Source organism: Mustela nigripes, chromosome 4 (genome assembly GCF_022355385.1).
Source record: "Mustela nigripes isolate SB6536 chromosome 4, MUSNIG.SB6536, whole genome shotgun sequence".
NCBI classification, from domain to species: Eukaryota; Metazoa; Chordata; class Mammalia; order Carnivora; family Mustelidae; genus Mustela; species Mustela nigripes.
In genome coordinates, this window is record NC_081560.1 from 41,628,871 (window position 1) to 41,647,703 (window position 18,833).

The following is an 18,833-nucleotide window of genomic DNA, read 5'->3' on the forward strand; positions in this document are numbered from 1 at the left end:
TCTATTATGACCTGCTATGCTTTGGTAAGGGTCATTATGGTGGTAGCTGGCTTCCACTCTGAGAATGATGGTACTTACCTCCTGGTATTCAAGCTTGTACGTACTCTCCTCCCACGTTGACTTGGCTGGTTTCTGTGACCAACAGAGCACTATGATAAGGTGTGACTTCTGAGATGAAAGGCATTCCTGCTTCTGCCTTTGTCTCTTGGACCTCTCATTCTGGGGGAATCCCGCTGTTGTGGGGACACTGGAGCAGTGCGGTGAAGAAACCTACATGGGGAGGAAGTGAGATTTCACACTAATAACCAGTCCAGCTTGTCAGCCTTACAAGTGAGCCACTTTGGAAGAAGTATCCCCAGTCATCCCAACAGGGCCTTCAGAAAATTGAATATGAATTCCTGCAGCTGAAATCCTGCCTACAATTTCATGAGAGACTCAAACCAATACCACTAGCTAATCAGTTCCCCAAATTCTGACCCGTGGTTTTGGGTGTATATTGTTTTGCAGCAAAAGACAATCCATAAACCTAAGTCAAAATTCTCTAAAGGGTGAAAAGTATAAGGGATTTGCCCTTCCCTGCTTCTCTCGTCACCTAAAGAAGTCAGTGAGGTATTATTTAGCTACGATTTCTTCCAAGGACTGTCATAAGTAAGTCACTAGATTGAATCATCAGGGAGAGACTTCAGTCTTAGCCAAATGGTCACTCTAAGTATCGACTAGATACAGAGTTTCTGAAAAGCAGAAATCCAACGGTTAAACCAGCTTATGAAGATTTCTACTAATACACAAATTAATAGAAATACAGATGTGTCCTTATGAAGACTATTCTAAAAAAATTATGTGTCTAAATGCTTATTGCAGTCACCATAATTGATGAGGGATACACAAACTACTGTGTCCAAAGGTGAGTCAGTATTCTGGGTGATCTGGAAACCATTCTTTTTTTTTTTTTTTTTAAAGATTTTATTTATTTATTTGACAGACGGAGATCACAAGCAGGCAGAGAGGCAGGCAGAGAAAGAGAGGGAGGAAGCAGGCTCCTCGCTGAGCAGAGAGCCCAATGTGGGGCTTGATCCCAGGACTCTGGGATCATGACCTGAGCCGAAGGCAGAGGCCTTCCCCACTGAGCCATCCAGGTGCCCCTGGAAACTATTCTTAAGGATGACTGAAGGATCTGGGCCTTTTTAGTCTGGAGAAATCAGAGTATTTATTCATTTGAAGGGCTGGCATGTGGTATAAGAGTAAACATATTTTAGATTCGTCAAGAGGAGCAAAGTTGTCTAATGGCAAATAATAGGAAGGCAGGTATTAATTTGCTTATAATAACCATGGCTGTTGAACATCAGGTCATGCTGTAGTGAAAACAACAGTGTTCCTTCTCCTTGGAAGAGTTCAAGCCAAAGTTGGCTGACTGCCCTTCAGAGATATGGTGATTCTGGCACTAGCTGGAATACTGATCTAGGTAACTTCTAAGATGTTCCTGAAAGCCTTCTCCTCCTGAATGTGTCTTGGTATGTATGAATATCTTTAAATAAGAAAGTTCAGTGTAGTGGGAAGAGTCTGTATTATACAGGAGTCAGAACTAGCTGTATGATTTTTGGCAAGACATTTCGCATTTCCGCGCTTCACTGTCCTCACTACCTCTCAGGGCTGTTCTGAGAACTCATTAGATGACACATCCCTCAAATCACCCATTTGGTGTTTAATGCATGTGTGGTTTTCTTCCTTCCATTTCCACAATATGGTTTATAATCAAACATCTGGGACCCATTAAGATTTTGAAAGTGTAGTGTTGAAATGAGCTAATTTGCCTAGGCTTTAAGTGTAGGATTTCATTGTTTTTAAACAATGAACTTGATTAACATTTGATTAGATACTTTGTGGCACAGCATCCTAAAAAAAAAAAAAAAAAAAAAAAAGACAAGTTTGGTTGTAAGTAGAAATAGAAGGAATCAGAAACCAGATGGCCAACATCATCTTTGAAATTTGCAACTGCAAGATCATCATTTGACTTAAGTCTTTCCTCTCAAGATTATTTAAAAAAAAAAAAATCAAAACACCACAAACTATATTATTCAACATCAAAAAGTATTTTACCTTCCTGGAAGATAGTCCAAATTTCAGTTAAGAAAAGTTCAGTAAAAAGCACTTTATTTTCTTAAATTTTTAGGAGAAACTGGAATCTCACAGTATGAGTCAATATATGCTTATTTAGCTATCTTCTTTCCCACCCCAAAGATGAAAAGAATTGGAAAATGTCCCACAAATACTGTAAATCAACTCATGATTTACAAATAATTTTCTTTTAGACGAGTTTTACTTTCTTAACCCCATGGGCAGAAGTCACCTTGAACTACTGAATTATCTAATAGGATTATGTGTGCTGAATAGTTAATATTGTTCAAGTAGATTTAGTCTTTTTTTTTTTTTTAAGATTTTATTTATTTGACAGAGAGAGAGAGAGAGACTTCACAAGTATACAAGAGAGGCAGGCAGAGGGAGAGGCGGAAGCAGGCTCCTTGCTGAGCAGAGAGCCTGATGTGGGGCTCCATCCCAGGACCCTGAGACCATGACCTGAGCCGAAGGCAGAGGCTTAACCCCCAGAGCCACCCAGGCGCCCCTTAAGTATATTAAGTCTTAACCACCATAGCATCACACCCTTAAGTATTTTCATTGGAGGCTCTTTTTTAGCAATAAATGGTAACTGAGATGTACAATTGTTCTTTCCCATTTCCATGTATCTGTAACTCATACAGTGATCTAAATAGGCAGTTCAATGCTCATAGCAGTCTTTAAGTAACTGCAATCTTGCATCTCCTCAATGCTAACAATTTTTTCTACCCCAAATTCCAAGGTAAATACTATTCACATTTTGGGGACCATCCTTTCATACACTGTTCTATACACATGTATACTTAACAAAAATGGGATCACATTCCAGGATCATGTGTTATGACCAAATTCAACAGTATCAAAAGCATTTCTAAAGCACTTAGGTGACTGTGAAATTAAAAAAAAAATCATTTGTCTATATCATTTTTATACCCATATATTTCAATCTCTTGAATGTTCCTTACATTTTTAAATGTTTTTTGTCCATACTAGTGAACCACTGCTTTAAATAGTGAAGAGCACAGTGAAATGCACATTCTGCCTTAATATTAATAATTACTAACATATATATCATCAAAAATGTACATTTCACAGTGCCAACTGAGATGACCATATTACTCAGTCTAAGTCACAAGCATAAGTGACAAGAGTTGCAGAGTTAGGTGGTGGTGGTTGCGGAAACTTTCTGGCTCAAACAGGAAATGGACACAAAAGTCGTCTTAGGGCAGACAGCTTAGGACTTACATGGTCGCACAATGATGCCATAAAGGATCTAGTCTCTGAATTGTTCTGCTCTGTCATCCTTGGAATGCAGGCCTCTGTTCCATTTGTTGCTTCATGACCGAACTATGGATGCTGCACCTCTGGCATCATATTCCTTAAGCAAAAAAAAAAAACAAAACAGGTTTAGGGCATGTTCTGGCCCACAGAACATGTCCATCTAAAAGCTTTCTTGAAAGGGCCAGCGGCAACTTTAACTTTTGTCTAATTGGCTGGAGCTGCATCAAATGGACTACTCCTAGATGTACAGGAGTCTAGAAAAGGTATTTTTAGCTAGAATTAAGTTAAAGTTCCATTAGGTAGAAAGAGACCAGGGTCTGCTACAGAAAACCTGAGTCATAGTAAGCTCTCCTCAGTACATGATAAAAAAATAAAGGGGGCCTCACTCTTATTTCTGAAGAGCATTTAGAGGGTATGGCTCAAATATGGTAGATGTCCTACCACCAGGAAGGTGGTGAAGGAAGTGAGGGTGTAAGGGATCCTGCTGCATTAGCTACAGAGAGGAAGTTTCCTCCGTGGTCACTAAATGGTAGCTAGCCTTCATTAACCCTTCTGAAGGCGAGAGGGAAAAAGACTAGCTCTCTTTATTATCTGCTTGCCTTGTCCTGTACGTGGAAGTGGAAAATGCACGTTCAACTTTAACTTGCTGTACTGATCTCCAAACCCGTGCAGAAAATGGAGAATAAGTCAGTTCTGGGCAGTGGACAAAACCTTTGCGTTGTATGTCCAAGCTGTGAAAACAGCAAAATAACACTGCCATCTTTCTTCATCTCCCACTGAACGAAACACTCAGTAGGGGCTCAGTAAACACTTAACCAACTTCTGTGAAGACTAAGAAGAAAGAGATGGAAATTAACATCTGAGATACTGTCATATGCCTGAACTGTACCAGATGGCTTACATACGTGGCTCATGTGCTCATCAACACGCAGTTAGATAGCTATTACCTTTTGGAGAACTAAACCAAGGCTCAGAAAGGATAGCCAGGGTCACACGGAAAGTAAAGGCAGGCTTCAGGCTTCACTGAAAGCCTTTGCTCCCTACGCAGTGTACCCCAGGGTCTCTCCTCCACCAAAGGTCCTGGTACCGTGCTTTGCAGACAGTCGACACAAGACATTTGGAGCGAAAGTTTGATTCGGCATCTTGAAGGACACTAACTTCTGCAGAGAAACTCCTAGGGTGGAGAACATTTCTCCAGGCTCCAGGGTGTGGTCAAAACAGGACGTGCTAGCGCCAGCTCAGCTCGTGGTGAGGTCTGAGCACGGCTGGGGGACGGGACCCAGCGTGCGGTCAGGCCAGGTGGGCTCCAACACAGCCCAGCGGCTTCGGGGCGACCCGGAGCTCAGCCCGCTGTCCCCGGGGCAGTCGGGGGGCGGCGGGGGGCTGCGACTACAGAGGCAAAGCCGGGCGCCGGGGCGGGCTACGCGTGACGCACTTCCGTCCTGCGCCTTCCGGCTTAAAGGGGCCCCGGGACCTTCCTCGTAACAACAACAAAACCAGCGCGCTCGCGCCGGGCCCCTGGGCTTCTAGTCCCCGCCCTCCTGCCACCTGCCGCCGCCTCGGCCGCGCCCGGCCCTGCGCCGCGCTGCAGTGTCCTGCCCGAGGGGTCAGGCGGAGAGCGGACCGCGCCCTTTGGCCAACTTCTCCCGCGGCCACCGCGCCGCCTCGCGAGACCCGGGGCCGGGCTGTGGCCGCCGCGGAGCAGCAGGAAGGGAGCGGCCGCCGCGGAGGACGCCCGGTGGGACTGTGCGGACGGCGGCCCAGTCCGGGCGCGGAGGGTGGCGGTGGCGGGCCCCGCGGCCTTCTTTCAGGTACCCCCTGCCCCGGCGGGTCTCCCTGAGCGGCTCGGCCCCTTCTCTGGTCCGCTTGGCAGGGCCGTCGCGTAGGGGCCTTATTGCGTTTCAGCTTGGGGGTCGCGGCGGGGGCGGGGCAGTGACTCCCTCCCTTATCATTGCTTTCTCTCTCTTCCTCCCGGCCTCTCTCCGCAGTCCGGAGCCCGGCGGAGCCCGGACCTGGCGGGGAAAGCTGCACCCACGGCCGGGTCCCCGGACCCCGCCGCCGCCACTGTCCATCATCCTTGGTACCGGCAATGGCCTTTGTATCGCCCGATGCACTTGTGACTGACTTGGACACGGAATATTAAGAACCTACTTGCTGCCGTCCCTGTGCTGGTCGCGCCGGCAGTTACCACCTGGGCTCATCTGGGCTGCTCCTCTTGACTGTTCAACTCGGGGGCACCATGGACCAAAATGGGATGGAGATTCCTGTGACCCTCATCATTAAAGCACCAAATCAGAAATACAGTGACCAGACTATTAGCTGCTTCTTGAACTGGACCGTGGGGAAACTAAAAACGCATCTATCTAACGTGTACCCTAGCAAACCAGTAAGTGTCTTAAAAGCTGGGCACAGCTGCTCTGGCCAGCAACTTTTCGTGCCATGCACTCCCGTCTCTCTGTTCATCCCCTCCCTTCTTGAATCAAATAGGTCTCTTGCTAGACTGCGAAGTATTTTGAGTTCCGAGATGTGTGTGTGTGTGTCTCTCGAGTGCCTCAACCATCATTAGTATCTTCCTCATGAGGTTCAGTTAATTAAGAGTACTGTGTACAAAAATATCAAGGGACATAATAACTGACAGGCATAAAAAAGGACCATTTTCATTGGACTTAAGTCATTGGCCTAGTATGGGAGAGACAGATGGATCCTTAAAAAAGGTAAACACTGCAACCTATATTAAAGCTTTTATTGCTTTAGTTAGGCGTTGAGACTTTTAGAAGAACTACAGAAATAAGGCAGTTACTGCAAAAGCAGAAGGTTTAGAAAATCAACTCTTAGTTGGTCTTGTCTGTCAGTATTTTTTTTTTTTTTTAAAGATTTTATTTACTTATTTGACAGAGACAGATCACAAGTAGGCAGAGAGGCAGGCAGAGAGAGAGAGAGGAGGAAGCAGGCTCCCTGCTGAGCAGAGAGCCCGATGCGGGACTTGATCCCAGGACCCTGAGATCATGACCTGAGCCGAAGGCAGCGGCTTAACCCACTGAGCCACCCAGGCGCCCTGTCAGTATTTTTGATACAAATATTTTTAATAGAGGAAATAAAACCCCCCGAGTTATTTAAGTGCTTGAGACAAACTAGCTGGAACTGCCATTTTTTTCAGATCCTTTGTTTTAAAGTTAAGATTTTCACAGGGGGTAACAGACTTGTTTTAAAATTTTCTGGTTTACAGAAGATTTCCTGTTGCATATGATTCATTCTACACATTTTCAAAGTAGAAAAATAGTTTTTCAGAATAGTCAGAATTGAAAGTCATACTTCCATAGTGCTGTTTATAACATAGCTGGAATACCATTCCTAAATATATAAGTATATACTTGAGCACATATCTATGTGTGTGTTTGTGTGTCTCTGTCTCTATATATGTATCTATATATAAAAGTGTATATATACATATACATTTAGATATATGCTCAAGTATGTGCTTATATGAGATCTTTATATTGTATGATTGAACCAAAAGGGACTTAGTTTGCACTATGGTAGACCAAGAGTTACCACTTTTCTAAAACTTTTTCTTTTTCAAAAAGTATCTAAGAGAAGAGTGGTGTGAAACCCAATTACTTTACCTGCACCCACTAGAAGTCAGTTTTTGGCAGGAGTTCTGCCCTCCTAGTGCTAATCTCTAGTATCCATATGGATCATTTGGCTGCTGGGAGGACACATCAGTTGCAAACTTTTCTACACCGTCTCCTTAACCCACTTACAACTCGTACACACACTTCCAGGTTTAACTGTGGCAAACCTGACTTTTCTCTTCTCTTCCAGCAAGTCATCTCCAAGTGAATTGTATTTTTTAAAAAAGATTTTATTTATTTATTTGACAGAGAGAGTGCGTGCATGCACAAATAGGGGGTGCTGCAGAGGGAGAGGGAGAAGCAGACTCCCTGCTGAGCAGGGAGGCCAATGAAGGGCTCAATTCCAGGACCGTGGGATCATGACCTGAGCTGAAGGCAGATGCTCAACCCACTGAGCTACCCAGACACCCCTCCAGGTGAACTGTAATACTAAAATTTATTTCTAGTTAATGAGAGTGGGTGGAACTGGGGGTGAGGACCATGTGTTTGTTGTCTTAGAACTTCACTGAAAACTTCCCGTGGTTTTTAGATTTGACAGGCTTACATTCTAATTTACCACATGGAAACTGATTTGAAGTTTTTAAATTGTTGAACACACCAACTATTTCATAATACCCCACAGGTAGTCTTCAGTATAGGAACTGGAGTATTAGAAGTTAACTTCATAAGATGGTTATTTAGAACAGAACATTTTGTAATATAAGCAATATTAATATATTATGAGAGAAGTTTGGGTTCTTATGAGCACCCGCAAAGACTGCTTGACACTAATTCTGTGTTTAGGCATCTTAAGTGCTATTTGGTGTTTAACAGAGATTATTTCTTAGGCCTGATTCTTCGCACATCTGCCTGGTGGAGGTGGATGATTTAGAAGCAGAGTACGGTTCCAGTGCCTTGTAGAAGTAAGTGTTCTCCAGTAAGGAGTAGAAAAGTTGATGGCTCTGGTCAGTAGCACTCTAATTGGGTCTGATGGGCCAAGGGTGGGTGGAGGGCCTTCGTCTCTGTGGGCAGTGGTTTCTAGGAAAGTAAATAGGAGCTGCTAGAGGGAAAAGAATGGAGATTTGAAGTTGTCCTTTTAGGATCTCTAAAATAGGTCACATGTCTACTGCTGTTAGCAGAACTCTGGCTAAACTCTGAGCTAACAGAGTTATCTCTTAGCTAACTAGCTAAACAGTTAACAGAACTGGCTAAACAAGAGCATATTTAGTCTTAAGGTTTTAGCCTTATCTTCAGATACTGATTTGACTTAATCACAATCTCCACATGAATATTTGAAATTCAATTTTCCATCTGTCAGTAAACTTGCAGCAAATAAACCCTTTCCCATCAGAGCATATTTTCTTGGGCTTCATTTATTTATTTAATTAGGATTTTATTGACCTGGCATTTGGGTGTCTATATGTTAAGCATGAAGGTGATGATGATCCCTTTGCTGTTATAAAGCTCAGATCCAGTGGGGATACAGATATGTAGTAAAAAGCTCTAGTATTATGTGACTTGTGTTACACGAGAGGGATGCTATAGGAGCATAGGGAGGGAATGGTCAACTCTGAAGGGGAGGTAAGGGAATGTGTAGCTGATTTAAGAAAAGGTTCACAGTAACATTTTTCTTTCTTTCCTTTTCTTTTTCTTTTCTCTTTTCTTTTTTAAGATTTTGTTATTTGAAAGAGAGAGAATGAGAAAGAGAGCATGAGAAGGGGGAGGATCAGAGGGAGAAGTAGACTCCCTCCTGAGTAAGGAGCATGATCCTTTGGGGTCAGAGATCATGACCTGAGCTGAAGGCATTCACTTAACCAACTGAGCCACCCAGGTGCTCTTGGGGACATTTTTCTTAAAGAGTTGATAACAGTTTTAAGTAGATAAGTAGCTGCTTTTTTTTCTTTTTTAAACCTTTTATTTCAAAGGTAATGTTGCTCTGATGATTCTCACTGTAATTATGTATTATGTAAAAAGATTACATATCCATGATGGGCTCCAGAGGGGAAGGTGTTTTCTAGTTAGGAAATAGGGCAGTTGCCATATTTACATAAAACTTTATAATGCCATCACTAAAAACCTGGAATTGAACTCTTTGGGAGTTTTGTTTAACTTTGAATGTTATTGATAATTGGTTTAGGATTTGGTGTAGGAATTGAAAAGTGTATCAGTTCATGTCAATAGTGTACATAGATAATTGTGAATTATGTTGTGATATGACATTTGTCATCACTTCATGACTTTAGATTTTCCGATCCTGAAATTGGCCAGTAATGTGAAATAATTATTCTGTAAATTTGGGTACTTGCTCCTGGGGCATGAAAATATGTCAGGAAGGCGACTTTTACTTGAGTAGTTTGCGACTTTAATCTAGTTTAAGTTTATTTGCTAAAGATGTAAATATGAACGTAGCTGAACTTAATGTTATTCAGTAGAACGGACTGTCTTAGAGAAAACTTTAAAAAGTAGGGATTTCTAAGTCTTATTAGGGCTCTTTCTCATTATTGCTTCTTTCTCTCATACACAAACAATAACTAAGATGGACCTGACTCACCCTGAATTCAGTTTTGAGGATAAACGGGCTTTCCTTAGCTTCTCACTTTTCAGTCTTGAGGTCAAAATGCCTGTTAAACGTGTCCCTCGGTTCTGGGTAGATTTCCTTTGTCTTGGTGCTTTATACTCTCAAACTAAAGCAGTCATATCATTTTCTCTTCTAGCTCTCCTGCTCAGCTAGGGAGGTTTGTTCTGGTTTTTCAAATTGCTCCACTGCTCTGAGATTATGTTAGAATTAAAGACATAGGAATAGAACCAGTTGTATGGGTTCTGTTCTTGAGAATATAACATTCCATAACCAAATTGCTTACAGTTGAGGTGGAAGTCTTAATTTCATTAGCAGTGGAAATAGCTTGAATAATATAATTTGAGGTTTATATCTGTCTCATTTTTGTAATTCCCTATTACCTTACTCAGGTATATCATTTAAAAAACTTACTTAACTGTCTCAGAACTATTGACTTAAAGGAGCTTATAATCCATACTTTTAAATAATTCTTGTTTTATAAGACTTGTCTTTACAATTTTAGTGCATATGTTTAAGAGGGTTTCATGTCACGTAGCAATATAGTTCATATTTTTAAAACTCTGAACAAAGGACATTATTACATTGTGAAGATTGATGAAAAGTTAAAAGTTTTGAATGAGTGCGGACTAAATCTATTTTTTTTAATTTTTAAAAAGATTTTATTTATTTATTTGACAGAGAGAGATAGAGCAAGAGAGGGAACACAAGCAGGGGGAGTGGGAGAGGGAGAGGCAGGCTTCGGCTGAGCAAGGAACTTGATTAGGTGCTTGATCCCAGGACCCTGGGATCATGACCTGAGCCGAAGGCAGATATTTAATGATTGAGCCACCCAGGTGCCCCTTATTTTTTATTTTTTAATTTTTTTGAGATTTTATTTATTTTCCAGAAAAAGAGAGGGAGGAAGGGTAGGAGGGAGAGAAGGAGCACACAAGCAGGGGGGGCTAGAGGCAGAGGGAGAAGCAGCAGGATCCCTGCTGAGTGAGGAGCCCTATGTTTGACTCATCCCAGGACCCTGGGTCATGACCTGAGCTGAAGGCAGGCACTTAACCAACTGAGCCACCGGACATCCCTAAATTTGTTTTATTTAACTCCTTTGTAGTCTTTTCCTAATGTATTTTTTCAGGAAATAACAGTACTATGTTTTGTTTAATCATGCATTTTTTAAGATATGGATTTTTCTAGAACTTTTAGTTAAGTTTCTCACCTCTACATAATAGATAGTGATTTCATGGTCTCAAATGCTTTTGTTTAGCTGTCACAGTTGGTGCTCAGATTTTAAACTTCCATTTACTAAGTGGTTGCCATGTATCTTAAGCATTCTACTAAGTATTTTATATGTTTTATCACATTTATTCCTCATAGACATTTTATGATGTAAGTTTTATTTATTAGCTCTATTGTATAAATAATAGAACTCCTTATGTAGTAGAATTAGAATTTGAACCCAGGTTGGTCTGACTTTCAAGTCTCAGTGCTTAAACCATTAATTCACATTGTATATGATGGTTATATGTAATAAGATGAAGAAAGGCATTTAGGGGCCTGGCCATCTTAGCTATATACACTTACAAACTGCAGAGAAGTGAAGTATAAAAAGGGGTGTGTGGTTAGATGGTTTGTCATTTAAAGGCTGTAGATGAATGGATAACATAGCCTTAATAGGTCATGTTAGTGTGTGCTATTTCTGTTTATTTTGATGAATTTTAGGGAAGTTATGGGAATCTAGTATGTTAAGACCTCAAAAGCACATTGCTTTTCTTTATCTTTTCACATTCTTGCTTGCTTGTATAAACCATAGCAGACATGTATTTTGGCATTCTCTGTTGTATGTATACCTGATTTGCAAATGGCCTGTGAGTGGAAACAGCTAAGCAGGGATGTCCCTTTGGGATTCTAGAGAAAATCATTTTTTAAGCTCCTGTATGCTGGTTTTGTTTATTGCTGTTCCAAGAAGATTAGGGGTAGAGGCAGTTTGGGTAAACCATACTTCCTTTTACAGTGCTTCTGAATTCTCTGGGGTCTTTAATTTGGGTGAATTTAGTGGGAATGAGAGGAAGCTTTGTTACAATCCAAATTCATAGAATTCATTTCCCACAGAATCAATATGTTGTGTACCTTCTGGGAACCACCTCTTTACAGCTATTTGACGCTTGTGACTGAGCTATCTGTAAGTACTGAAATAATAATAATTACCAGTTTAAATGGGTAAGGACTTGGGTTCTAGTTCTTTGAACTAACATGTAAGTTGAAGATTTTTTACTACGGTATTTGACTATGGTGATTCAGATATACTAATAAGAACATGATTTTTTAAAGCCATCCAAAATGAGAGACTGTATTTAGTTCCTCATATACAAAATTTAATCTTTTGATACCAACGAGGTGACTTTCTAGAAATACGAAACTGTTGTTGGTTTTGTAAACTCATCTATCAAATTCTTCTATTTTAAATGCATTAGGGATGCACAGTGTTTTGTCTGTTTTTGATATCTGATTAAATGTAAAAAAGTCAGATACTTTAGATAGTATATGTAAACATTTTAGGAAGAAAAACATCTTCCTAGTTTATGACTTATTTTTGCATATTATATTAAGCTGATGAGCTTTCCTCACCTTGGTTTTTAGCAGTGTCTGTTAAGTGGGTGGTAGAATTTTTTGGGCAGGTATTTATTTGGAGTGGCCTTGGTTCTGTCTCGCTCCTCAGAGTACCATTAGGATGTTCCTAACTTGGTAATTTAGCTGCCTTGGCTCTACCATGTAATACCAGGTACCATGTATCTCTAGGCTTTATCTAGTGGTTGAGTAGTGGAAGTAGTGAGAGTAGCATTATCTGATAGGACTTGCTGACTATTGGATATAGTGTGTGAGCAACAGGAAGAATGGGGGTGGTGTTAACATAGATGGTCAAGTGTTATGTATCTCTGTAACCAGTATCTTAACAGTAGACTTTTAATGGACAATTTAATTAGGACTTAGTTTTAGATTTACCAATCCTGAGTCTTCTGGATTTTTATATAGAAAGGGTATCATGTGATTTTTTTTTTAAAAAAGCTACTGAGATTATGAAGTTTGTTATAGCATATATATAGTAACATTACTTAACCTAACTAATACAGAAATGGATTTCCAATCACGATAAACGATGCTGTTATTAGCTGGTCTGGATAAATAAAATTGTGTCACTTTTATAAGTGAAACTGAATCGAATTGAGATCTCAGAAATCTGTATTTTTCCCAGTACTCTAGTTTATGATCCAAAATGGCTAGTTGAAAGTTCAGGCTAGTTGAAAGTTACTGCCTGAATCAGTTGATTACTGATTGTATTGTTTGTTATCATGTCTAACTACTGGTTTTCCAGATATTTAAATTAATTAATGTATTGATATTTAAAGTGAAGAGGGAATTCTTTTAGTGACATAGAAAAATTTTCAGATCTTCTCACCTAAGTTAGGCACATGAAAATTCCTTTTTCTGTTTTTCAGTCATAGTAAAATTAAAGAATTCCTTTCTTTTAAAATTTCTGATTATTTGAAGACATTTGAATATTTAATTTCATGAAACAATTTTATTGAGATATAATTCACATACTGTAAAACTTGCTCTTTAAAGTCTAGAAGTCCATCAACAGAAGAATAAAGAAGATGTGGTATGCATATATATATCAATCACATGTAGCAAATATATATGCATATATACCTATACATACACAGTGGAATATTATGCAGCCATCAAGAAATGAAATCTTGCCTTTTGCAATGACGTGGATGGAGCTAGAGGGTATTATGCTAAGAAGTAAATCAATCAGAGAAGGGCAATTATATGATCTCACTAATATGTGGAATTTGAGAAACAAGGCAGAGGATCATGGGAGGGAGGGAAAAATGAAACAAGATGAAACCAGAGTGGGAAACAAACCATAAGAGACTCTTAATCTCAGGAAACAAACTGAAGGTTGCTGGAGTGGAGGGCTGTGGTGGGGAGGGGGTGGCTGGGTGATGGATACTGGGGAGGGTATGTGCTATGGTGAATGCTGTGAATTGTGTATGATGAATCACAGACCTGTACCCCTGAAACAAATAATAAATTAGTTAATTAAAAAAAGCAAAAACCAAAACAAAAAAATAAAATTAACAAATCCTTGCTCTTTAACATGTGCAACCCAGTGGTTCTTAGATAATTCACAAAGTTGTGCAGTTATTATGACTGTCTAATTTCAGAAAATTTTGATACCTCAAAAAAGAAAACTTATGCTCACTGGTAGTCACTCTCCATTTTTAGTAACTACTGATCTACTTTCTGTCTATAGATTTGCCTATTCTGGAAATTACGTATCAATGGAATCATAGTATATATGGTCTTTTTTGTCTGGCTCCTTTCACTTAGCATAATGTTTACAAGGTTCATCCACATTATAGCATGTATCATTTCTTCATTACTTTTTATGGCCAACTAGTATTTATTTTATGTATTTATCATACTTTGTTTATTCATTCATCAGTTGATGGACATTGAGATTGTTTCTACTTTTTGGCTATTATGGTTAAAGTTGTTCTGGACATTCTTATGCAAGTTATCGTGTGGACATAAGTTTTCAGTTTTCTTTGGTATATACCTAGGAGTGGAATTGGGTATATGTTGAGACATCGAGTAACTCTTTTTTGGGGGGGGTAGATTTACTTATTTTAGAGAGACAGAGAGTGAACAGGGAAAAGGACAGAGGGAGAGGGAGAGAGACTCTCAAGCAGACTCTGTGCTAAGCATGGAATCCTTCTTCAGGCTTGATCTCAAAAGACCATGAGATCCTGAGCTGAGCTGGAAATCGAGAATCTGCCGCTTAACTGACTGAGCCACGTAGGTGCCCCCCATTGGGTAACTCTTTGTTTAACTCTCTGAGGAACTGCCAAACTTTCATAGAGGCTGTTCCATTCCATATTCCTACCAGTGGTGTGTGAGGGTTCCAATTTCTCCACATTCTCATCCATACTCGTTTTTGCTTCGTGTACTTGGTGGGGGGTGCGTGCCATGTAATTTTGCTATATTATTGTATGCCTTTTTGAAAATTGATGTTCCTTTGTTATGGAAAGATAAAGGTTTATTCAAAGTTGACCTAATTGATACTTCTTTTGTTGACTGTGGTAATGTTGCAGTTATTTGGGGGTAAAAGAACAAAAACAAAAACCCAAAACCTGTTCCAGATACATACTGCTTTTACAGGTGAAAAGAAATGATGTGTGATATTTGTTTCAAAACTCTCTTTTCCCTCAAAAAGGCAATGGGGGATAGATGAAAGAAGAATAGCAAAATATTGATAATTGTTTGAGTTGAATATTTGGGAGTTCTTGAAGATGGTTATCTTGGGGTTTGTTTTGTTCTCTCCACCTTGTGTATGTTTGAAAATTTTCGTAGTAAAGAAAAAAAATTCGTAAGACTGTCCTTTATGCAGAATGGTATGACATAGAAGTATAAAATGTTTGGACTGATGGAAAAATGATACCTTATAATGACTGTAGTATTTATCAAAGAAACTTTTTTAGATTCCAGCTGAATTAATAATTATATTATGGAAACTTATAAAGCATTATAGAATTCATTTTGTCCATGGGTTAAATCAATTATTATCTACTTAGCTTTTAAGTTATGTTATATAATTTACTATTCATTCCCCACTCAGTATTTATATGTATTAATTGAAATTTCAAGATTTGTGACAGTGTATTTTTAAAAAAAACCTCTTGTGTTAATTTGGTTGTTTATATATTGGAATTTGAACTTGTGCATTTTGGGAATGGCAAACTCAAAATACTTTCAGGAGAAGCTAGATTATGCCCAACAGCTAAGTGTCTTGGAAACAGAGCTATACCTTTCCCTTCATCGTGGGTGCTCAAGCAACCCTGAACCACAGATCTTATTCAGTATGACAGTTTCTATTATGATTATTTTTGCTATAAGACCCTTGTTAGTAGCCATGCTGAATACATATATTCTGTTTGAAAATTGTCACAGTTGTTGCTTGGATTTGGCATATTAACAATTGTTGATATAACTAATATTTAATTGTTTTAATAGAATTTGTGGAACATCTGCCTATTTAGGTACTATGGGGACCATACACAATTTGATTTTAAATACTTTAATAGTAGTAGTGTGAGCACTTAGCAGATTTATCATACATACAAAATGGGACAGAAGTAACCAGAATGTATTTCCTATTCTCGGTTTCATATAGAGATGACAGCTGAATCTCTATGCACTTGAGTTGATTTTTCTTAAGTCCTGTGTTTTTGAAAAATGTACAGAGGTATTTGTGAGAATGGCAGGAATAATAAAAACTGGAATTGTTACATAAAACTGTAACTGAATCCAAATGACTCTTGAATTAAAACCAATAAATTGTGCTGTATGTTAGTAAAGAAGAAAATAAATTTTGTGTATTCTTTTAAATTATAAATACTGATAAAGCAATTCAAAGTAACTGTGGTGACCTTGAAGTTTTATCCCATTGTTGACTTATTACTAGAAGGCTAGCCATCTTCTCATATTGTTAAAGGTTTTTGATGATAGTCACACATGCATTGTATGATGGCTGAAAAGGCAAACTTCTAGTTTACCTTTTTCTCCTTTTTAAAAAAAAATGGTAATTACCTGTATTTAGTTTTATCTACCTATTTATATTTTATTATAAACTATCATTTGCTGAGCTCTTAATGTCTTAAGTAGAATTTGGGGAAAAAAAAATCCTTAAATTATGTCAGTTTTCTGCTAAACTGTGCCTAAAGGGAGTTTTACTTTACTCATATTTAGGCATGTTATTCCCAACTTCCAATTTGTATAATTAGAAAAAGTTGAATTATTTTCTTTGTCCCATTTCTTAGTTGACGAAGGATCAGAGATTGGTGTATTCGGGCAGACTGCTTCCCGATCATCTGCAGCTGAAAGACATTCTCAGAAAAGTAAGCTTTTCTAACCACTATTTGATATCAGATACATTCAGAGTATGAAAAGAGATATGTTCTGAACTTTTATCTATATCCAACTAGTTCAGTTTTAGATAACTAAAACTGGGTAGCAAAACAGATGAACATGAATTAGAAAGTAAGAAACATAATGATGGAGTCTAGTTAGTTTAGGTAGTAGTTTTGTATATCCATCTGATAGCTAAATATGAAATATGATTTTATGTTTCTGTGCAGGTATTTGTTATATAAGAAAGCAGTATTGACTTATCAGTAGAGTATTCAAGTAGTAGTGAAGGATTTTCACTGATAATCTCTTCTCTCTTAAATCCCTTAAATCTTAAATCTTAAATTTTAGCTTTGCTGTTGTGACTTCTTGCTGTCATTTTCATTTTAATCAGGTAGTTTTAGTTTGCCAAAGTGGTTTAACAGCTTCTCTTCCTTGACCCCCCTCAAAAATAGTGGATTGTGGGGGTGCCTTGGTGGTTCAGTGGGTTAAACCCCTCTGCCTTTGGCTCAGGTCATGATCTCAGGGTCCTGGGATCGAGTCCTGCATTAGGCTCTCTGCTCAGCAGTTAGCCTGCTTCCTTCTCTCTCTCTCTGCCTACTTGTGATCTCTCTGTCAAATAAATAAATAAATAACTTAAAAAATAGTGGATTGCAGCAGATTTTTCCTCTTTCTCTCTCTTTGATAGACTTTTTTTTTTTTTGAAAGTAAGCCCTATGCTCAATGTGGGGCTTGAATTCATGACCCTGAGATCAAGAGCCACATCCTTACTAATGACCCAGCCAGGTGCCCTGATAGACGTGAATTTTTGGAGTAGTTTTAGGTTCACAGCACAGTTGAGCAGAAGGTATAGAGATTCTCCATATACCCCATGTTTTTACATATGCCTAGGCTACTCCACTAACAAAATTCCACATCAGAGTGGTATATTTGTTATAACTGACATTGTACACAGTGATGTACAGCGATGCAGCATTATCATCAAAAGTCCGTAGTTTACATTAGAATTCACTCTTGGTGTGGTACAATTTATGGGTTTCCCAAGTAAATAATGACGTGTATCCACCATTATAATATCCTGAAGAATAGTTTCACTACCCTAGAAATCCTGTGTGCTCCACCTGTTCATCTTCCCCCTGTGTTTATGCTTAAAAATGTTTCTGCTATATGCTCTTTGAAATACACACTTATTTATAATTTTAATCCAAGATGGCTAGACTATGCATATGAATACTTTAAAAAAATTATTCATTTGACAGAGAGAGAGAGACAGCAAGAGAGGGAACCACAGGTAGGGCGAGTGGGAGAGGGAGAAGCAGGCTTCCTGCTGAGCAGGGAGTCCAGCATGGGCGATCACAGGACCTGGGATCATGATCTGAGTCAAAGGCAGACACTTAATGACTGAGCCACCAGGGGGCCTCTTAATACTTTTAAAAAGGTTTTTGCTTCCATAAATGATTTCTGTCCAGAAGAGTTAAAATAAAAATGCTCAAAGGATGTTGTGCCCCTTATATGAAACATTTTGAACAATCTGTTTATTATTCTGAATAGATCTTAAAAGCGTTTTTGTTAAAGTCAGGGTACCCCTTTACTTTTTTTCAGGTAGATGCTGACGTTAGCTTTACCAGTTTAGTTATTTAATATTCAGCAGAAACGTTCTCCAAAGGTGAATGAAAACTATTAATTGATTGTGATTAATAATGACCTTTGAAACTAGATTTCTAAGGGTAAACATCTTATACTTGGATGCTTTTTAGTATTTTGTATTCTGAAGCTAAGAGGACCTTAAGTCAGGTGTGCTTTCTACCTACCTTCGTAGGCATAGTTCATGTCATGCTTTCTCTGGGAATGTCTTCTCCCTAGCTTTCTAACCTTGTTAACTTGTTAAACAATTGTAATTTATGCCTCTCAGTTTTGTGCAAAAGAGTGTTTTATATATTCCCTAACTGTGCTCTAATGTGTTGTTCTGATATTTTAACAATGTCGTGAGCCTCTTTAGGTGAAGGGTTGACTTTTACCCTTTTTTGGATTCACCTCAGAATTATGCACAATTCTAGGATGATGGAAGGCATTGATACATTCTTAGTTTCTGGTAGCTTCGTTTCTCTTTCTCACAAATGGGAATCTTTCTTTTCTTTCTGTCCCGTTTTCTTTACCATTTTCTTCTTTTCTTTTCTTTTTTCCTTTTTTTAAGTTGCTGAGTCATCCTTTGTTCTTCTCTGCCCTCCTTCATTTTCTCTCCTTTCTCCATCTTACATATACTAGCTTTATGCCTGACTATAACTATACTC

The 18,833-nt window shown here is 39.0% G+C and overlaps 2 protein-coding genes across 2 annotated transcripts in view; one reads left to right on the forward strand and one right to left on the reverse strand.

Moving 5' to 3' along the window:
- Positions 1-4,782: 4,782 nt before the first annotated feature.
- Positions 4,783-5,594, reverse strand: LOC132016281 (basic salivary proline-rich protein 4-like). Its single transcript, XM_059397513.1, has 2 exons — positions 5,545-5,594; positions 4,783-5,506 (listed from the first exon to the last, which is right to left on the reverse strand). Exons 1-2 carry the CDS (start codon positions 5,592-5,594, stop codon positions 4,783-4,785), a joined length of 774 nt encoding a protein of 257 aa, XP_059253496.1.
- The window catches only part of HERPUD2 (HERPUD family member 2), a 31,458-nt gene continuing 17,504 nt past the window's right edge, over positions 4,880-18,833 (forward strand). Inside the window, exons 1-3 of the mRNA XM_059396582.1 lie at positions 4,880-5,204; positions 5,382-5,779; positions 16,455-16,532. Coding sequence (XP_059252565.1) covers positions 5,633-5,779; positions 16,455-16,532 — 225 coding nt within the window. The 5' untranslated portion in view covers positions 4,880-5,204; positions 5,382-5,632. The remainder of the gene's footprint in view (positions 5,205-5,381; positions 5,780-16,454; positions 16,533-18,833) is intronic.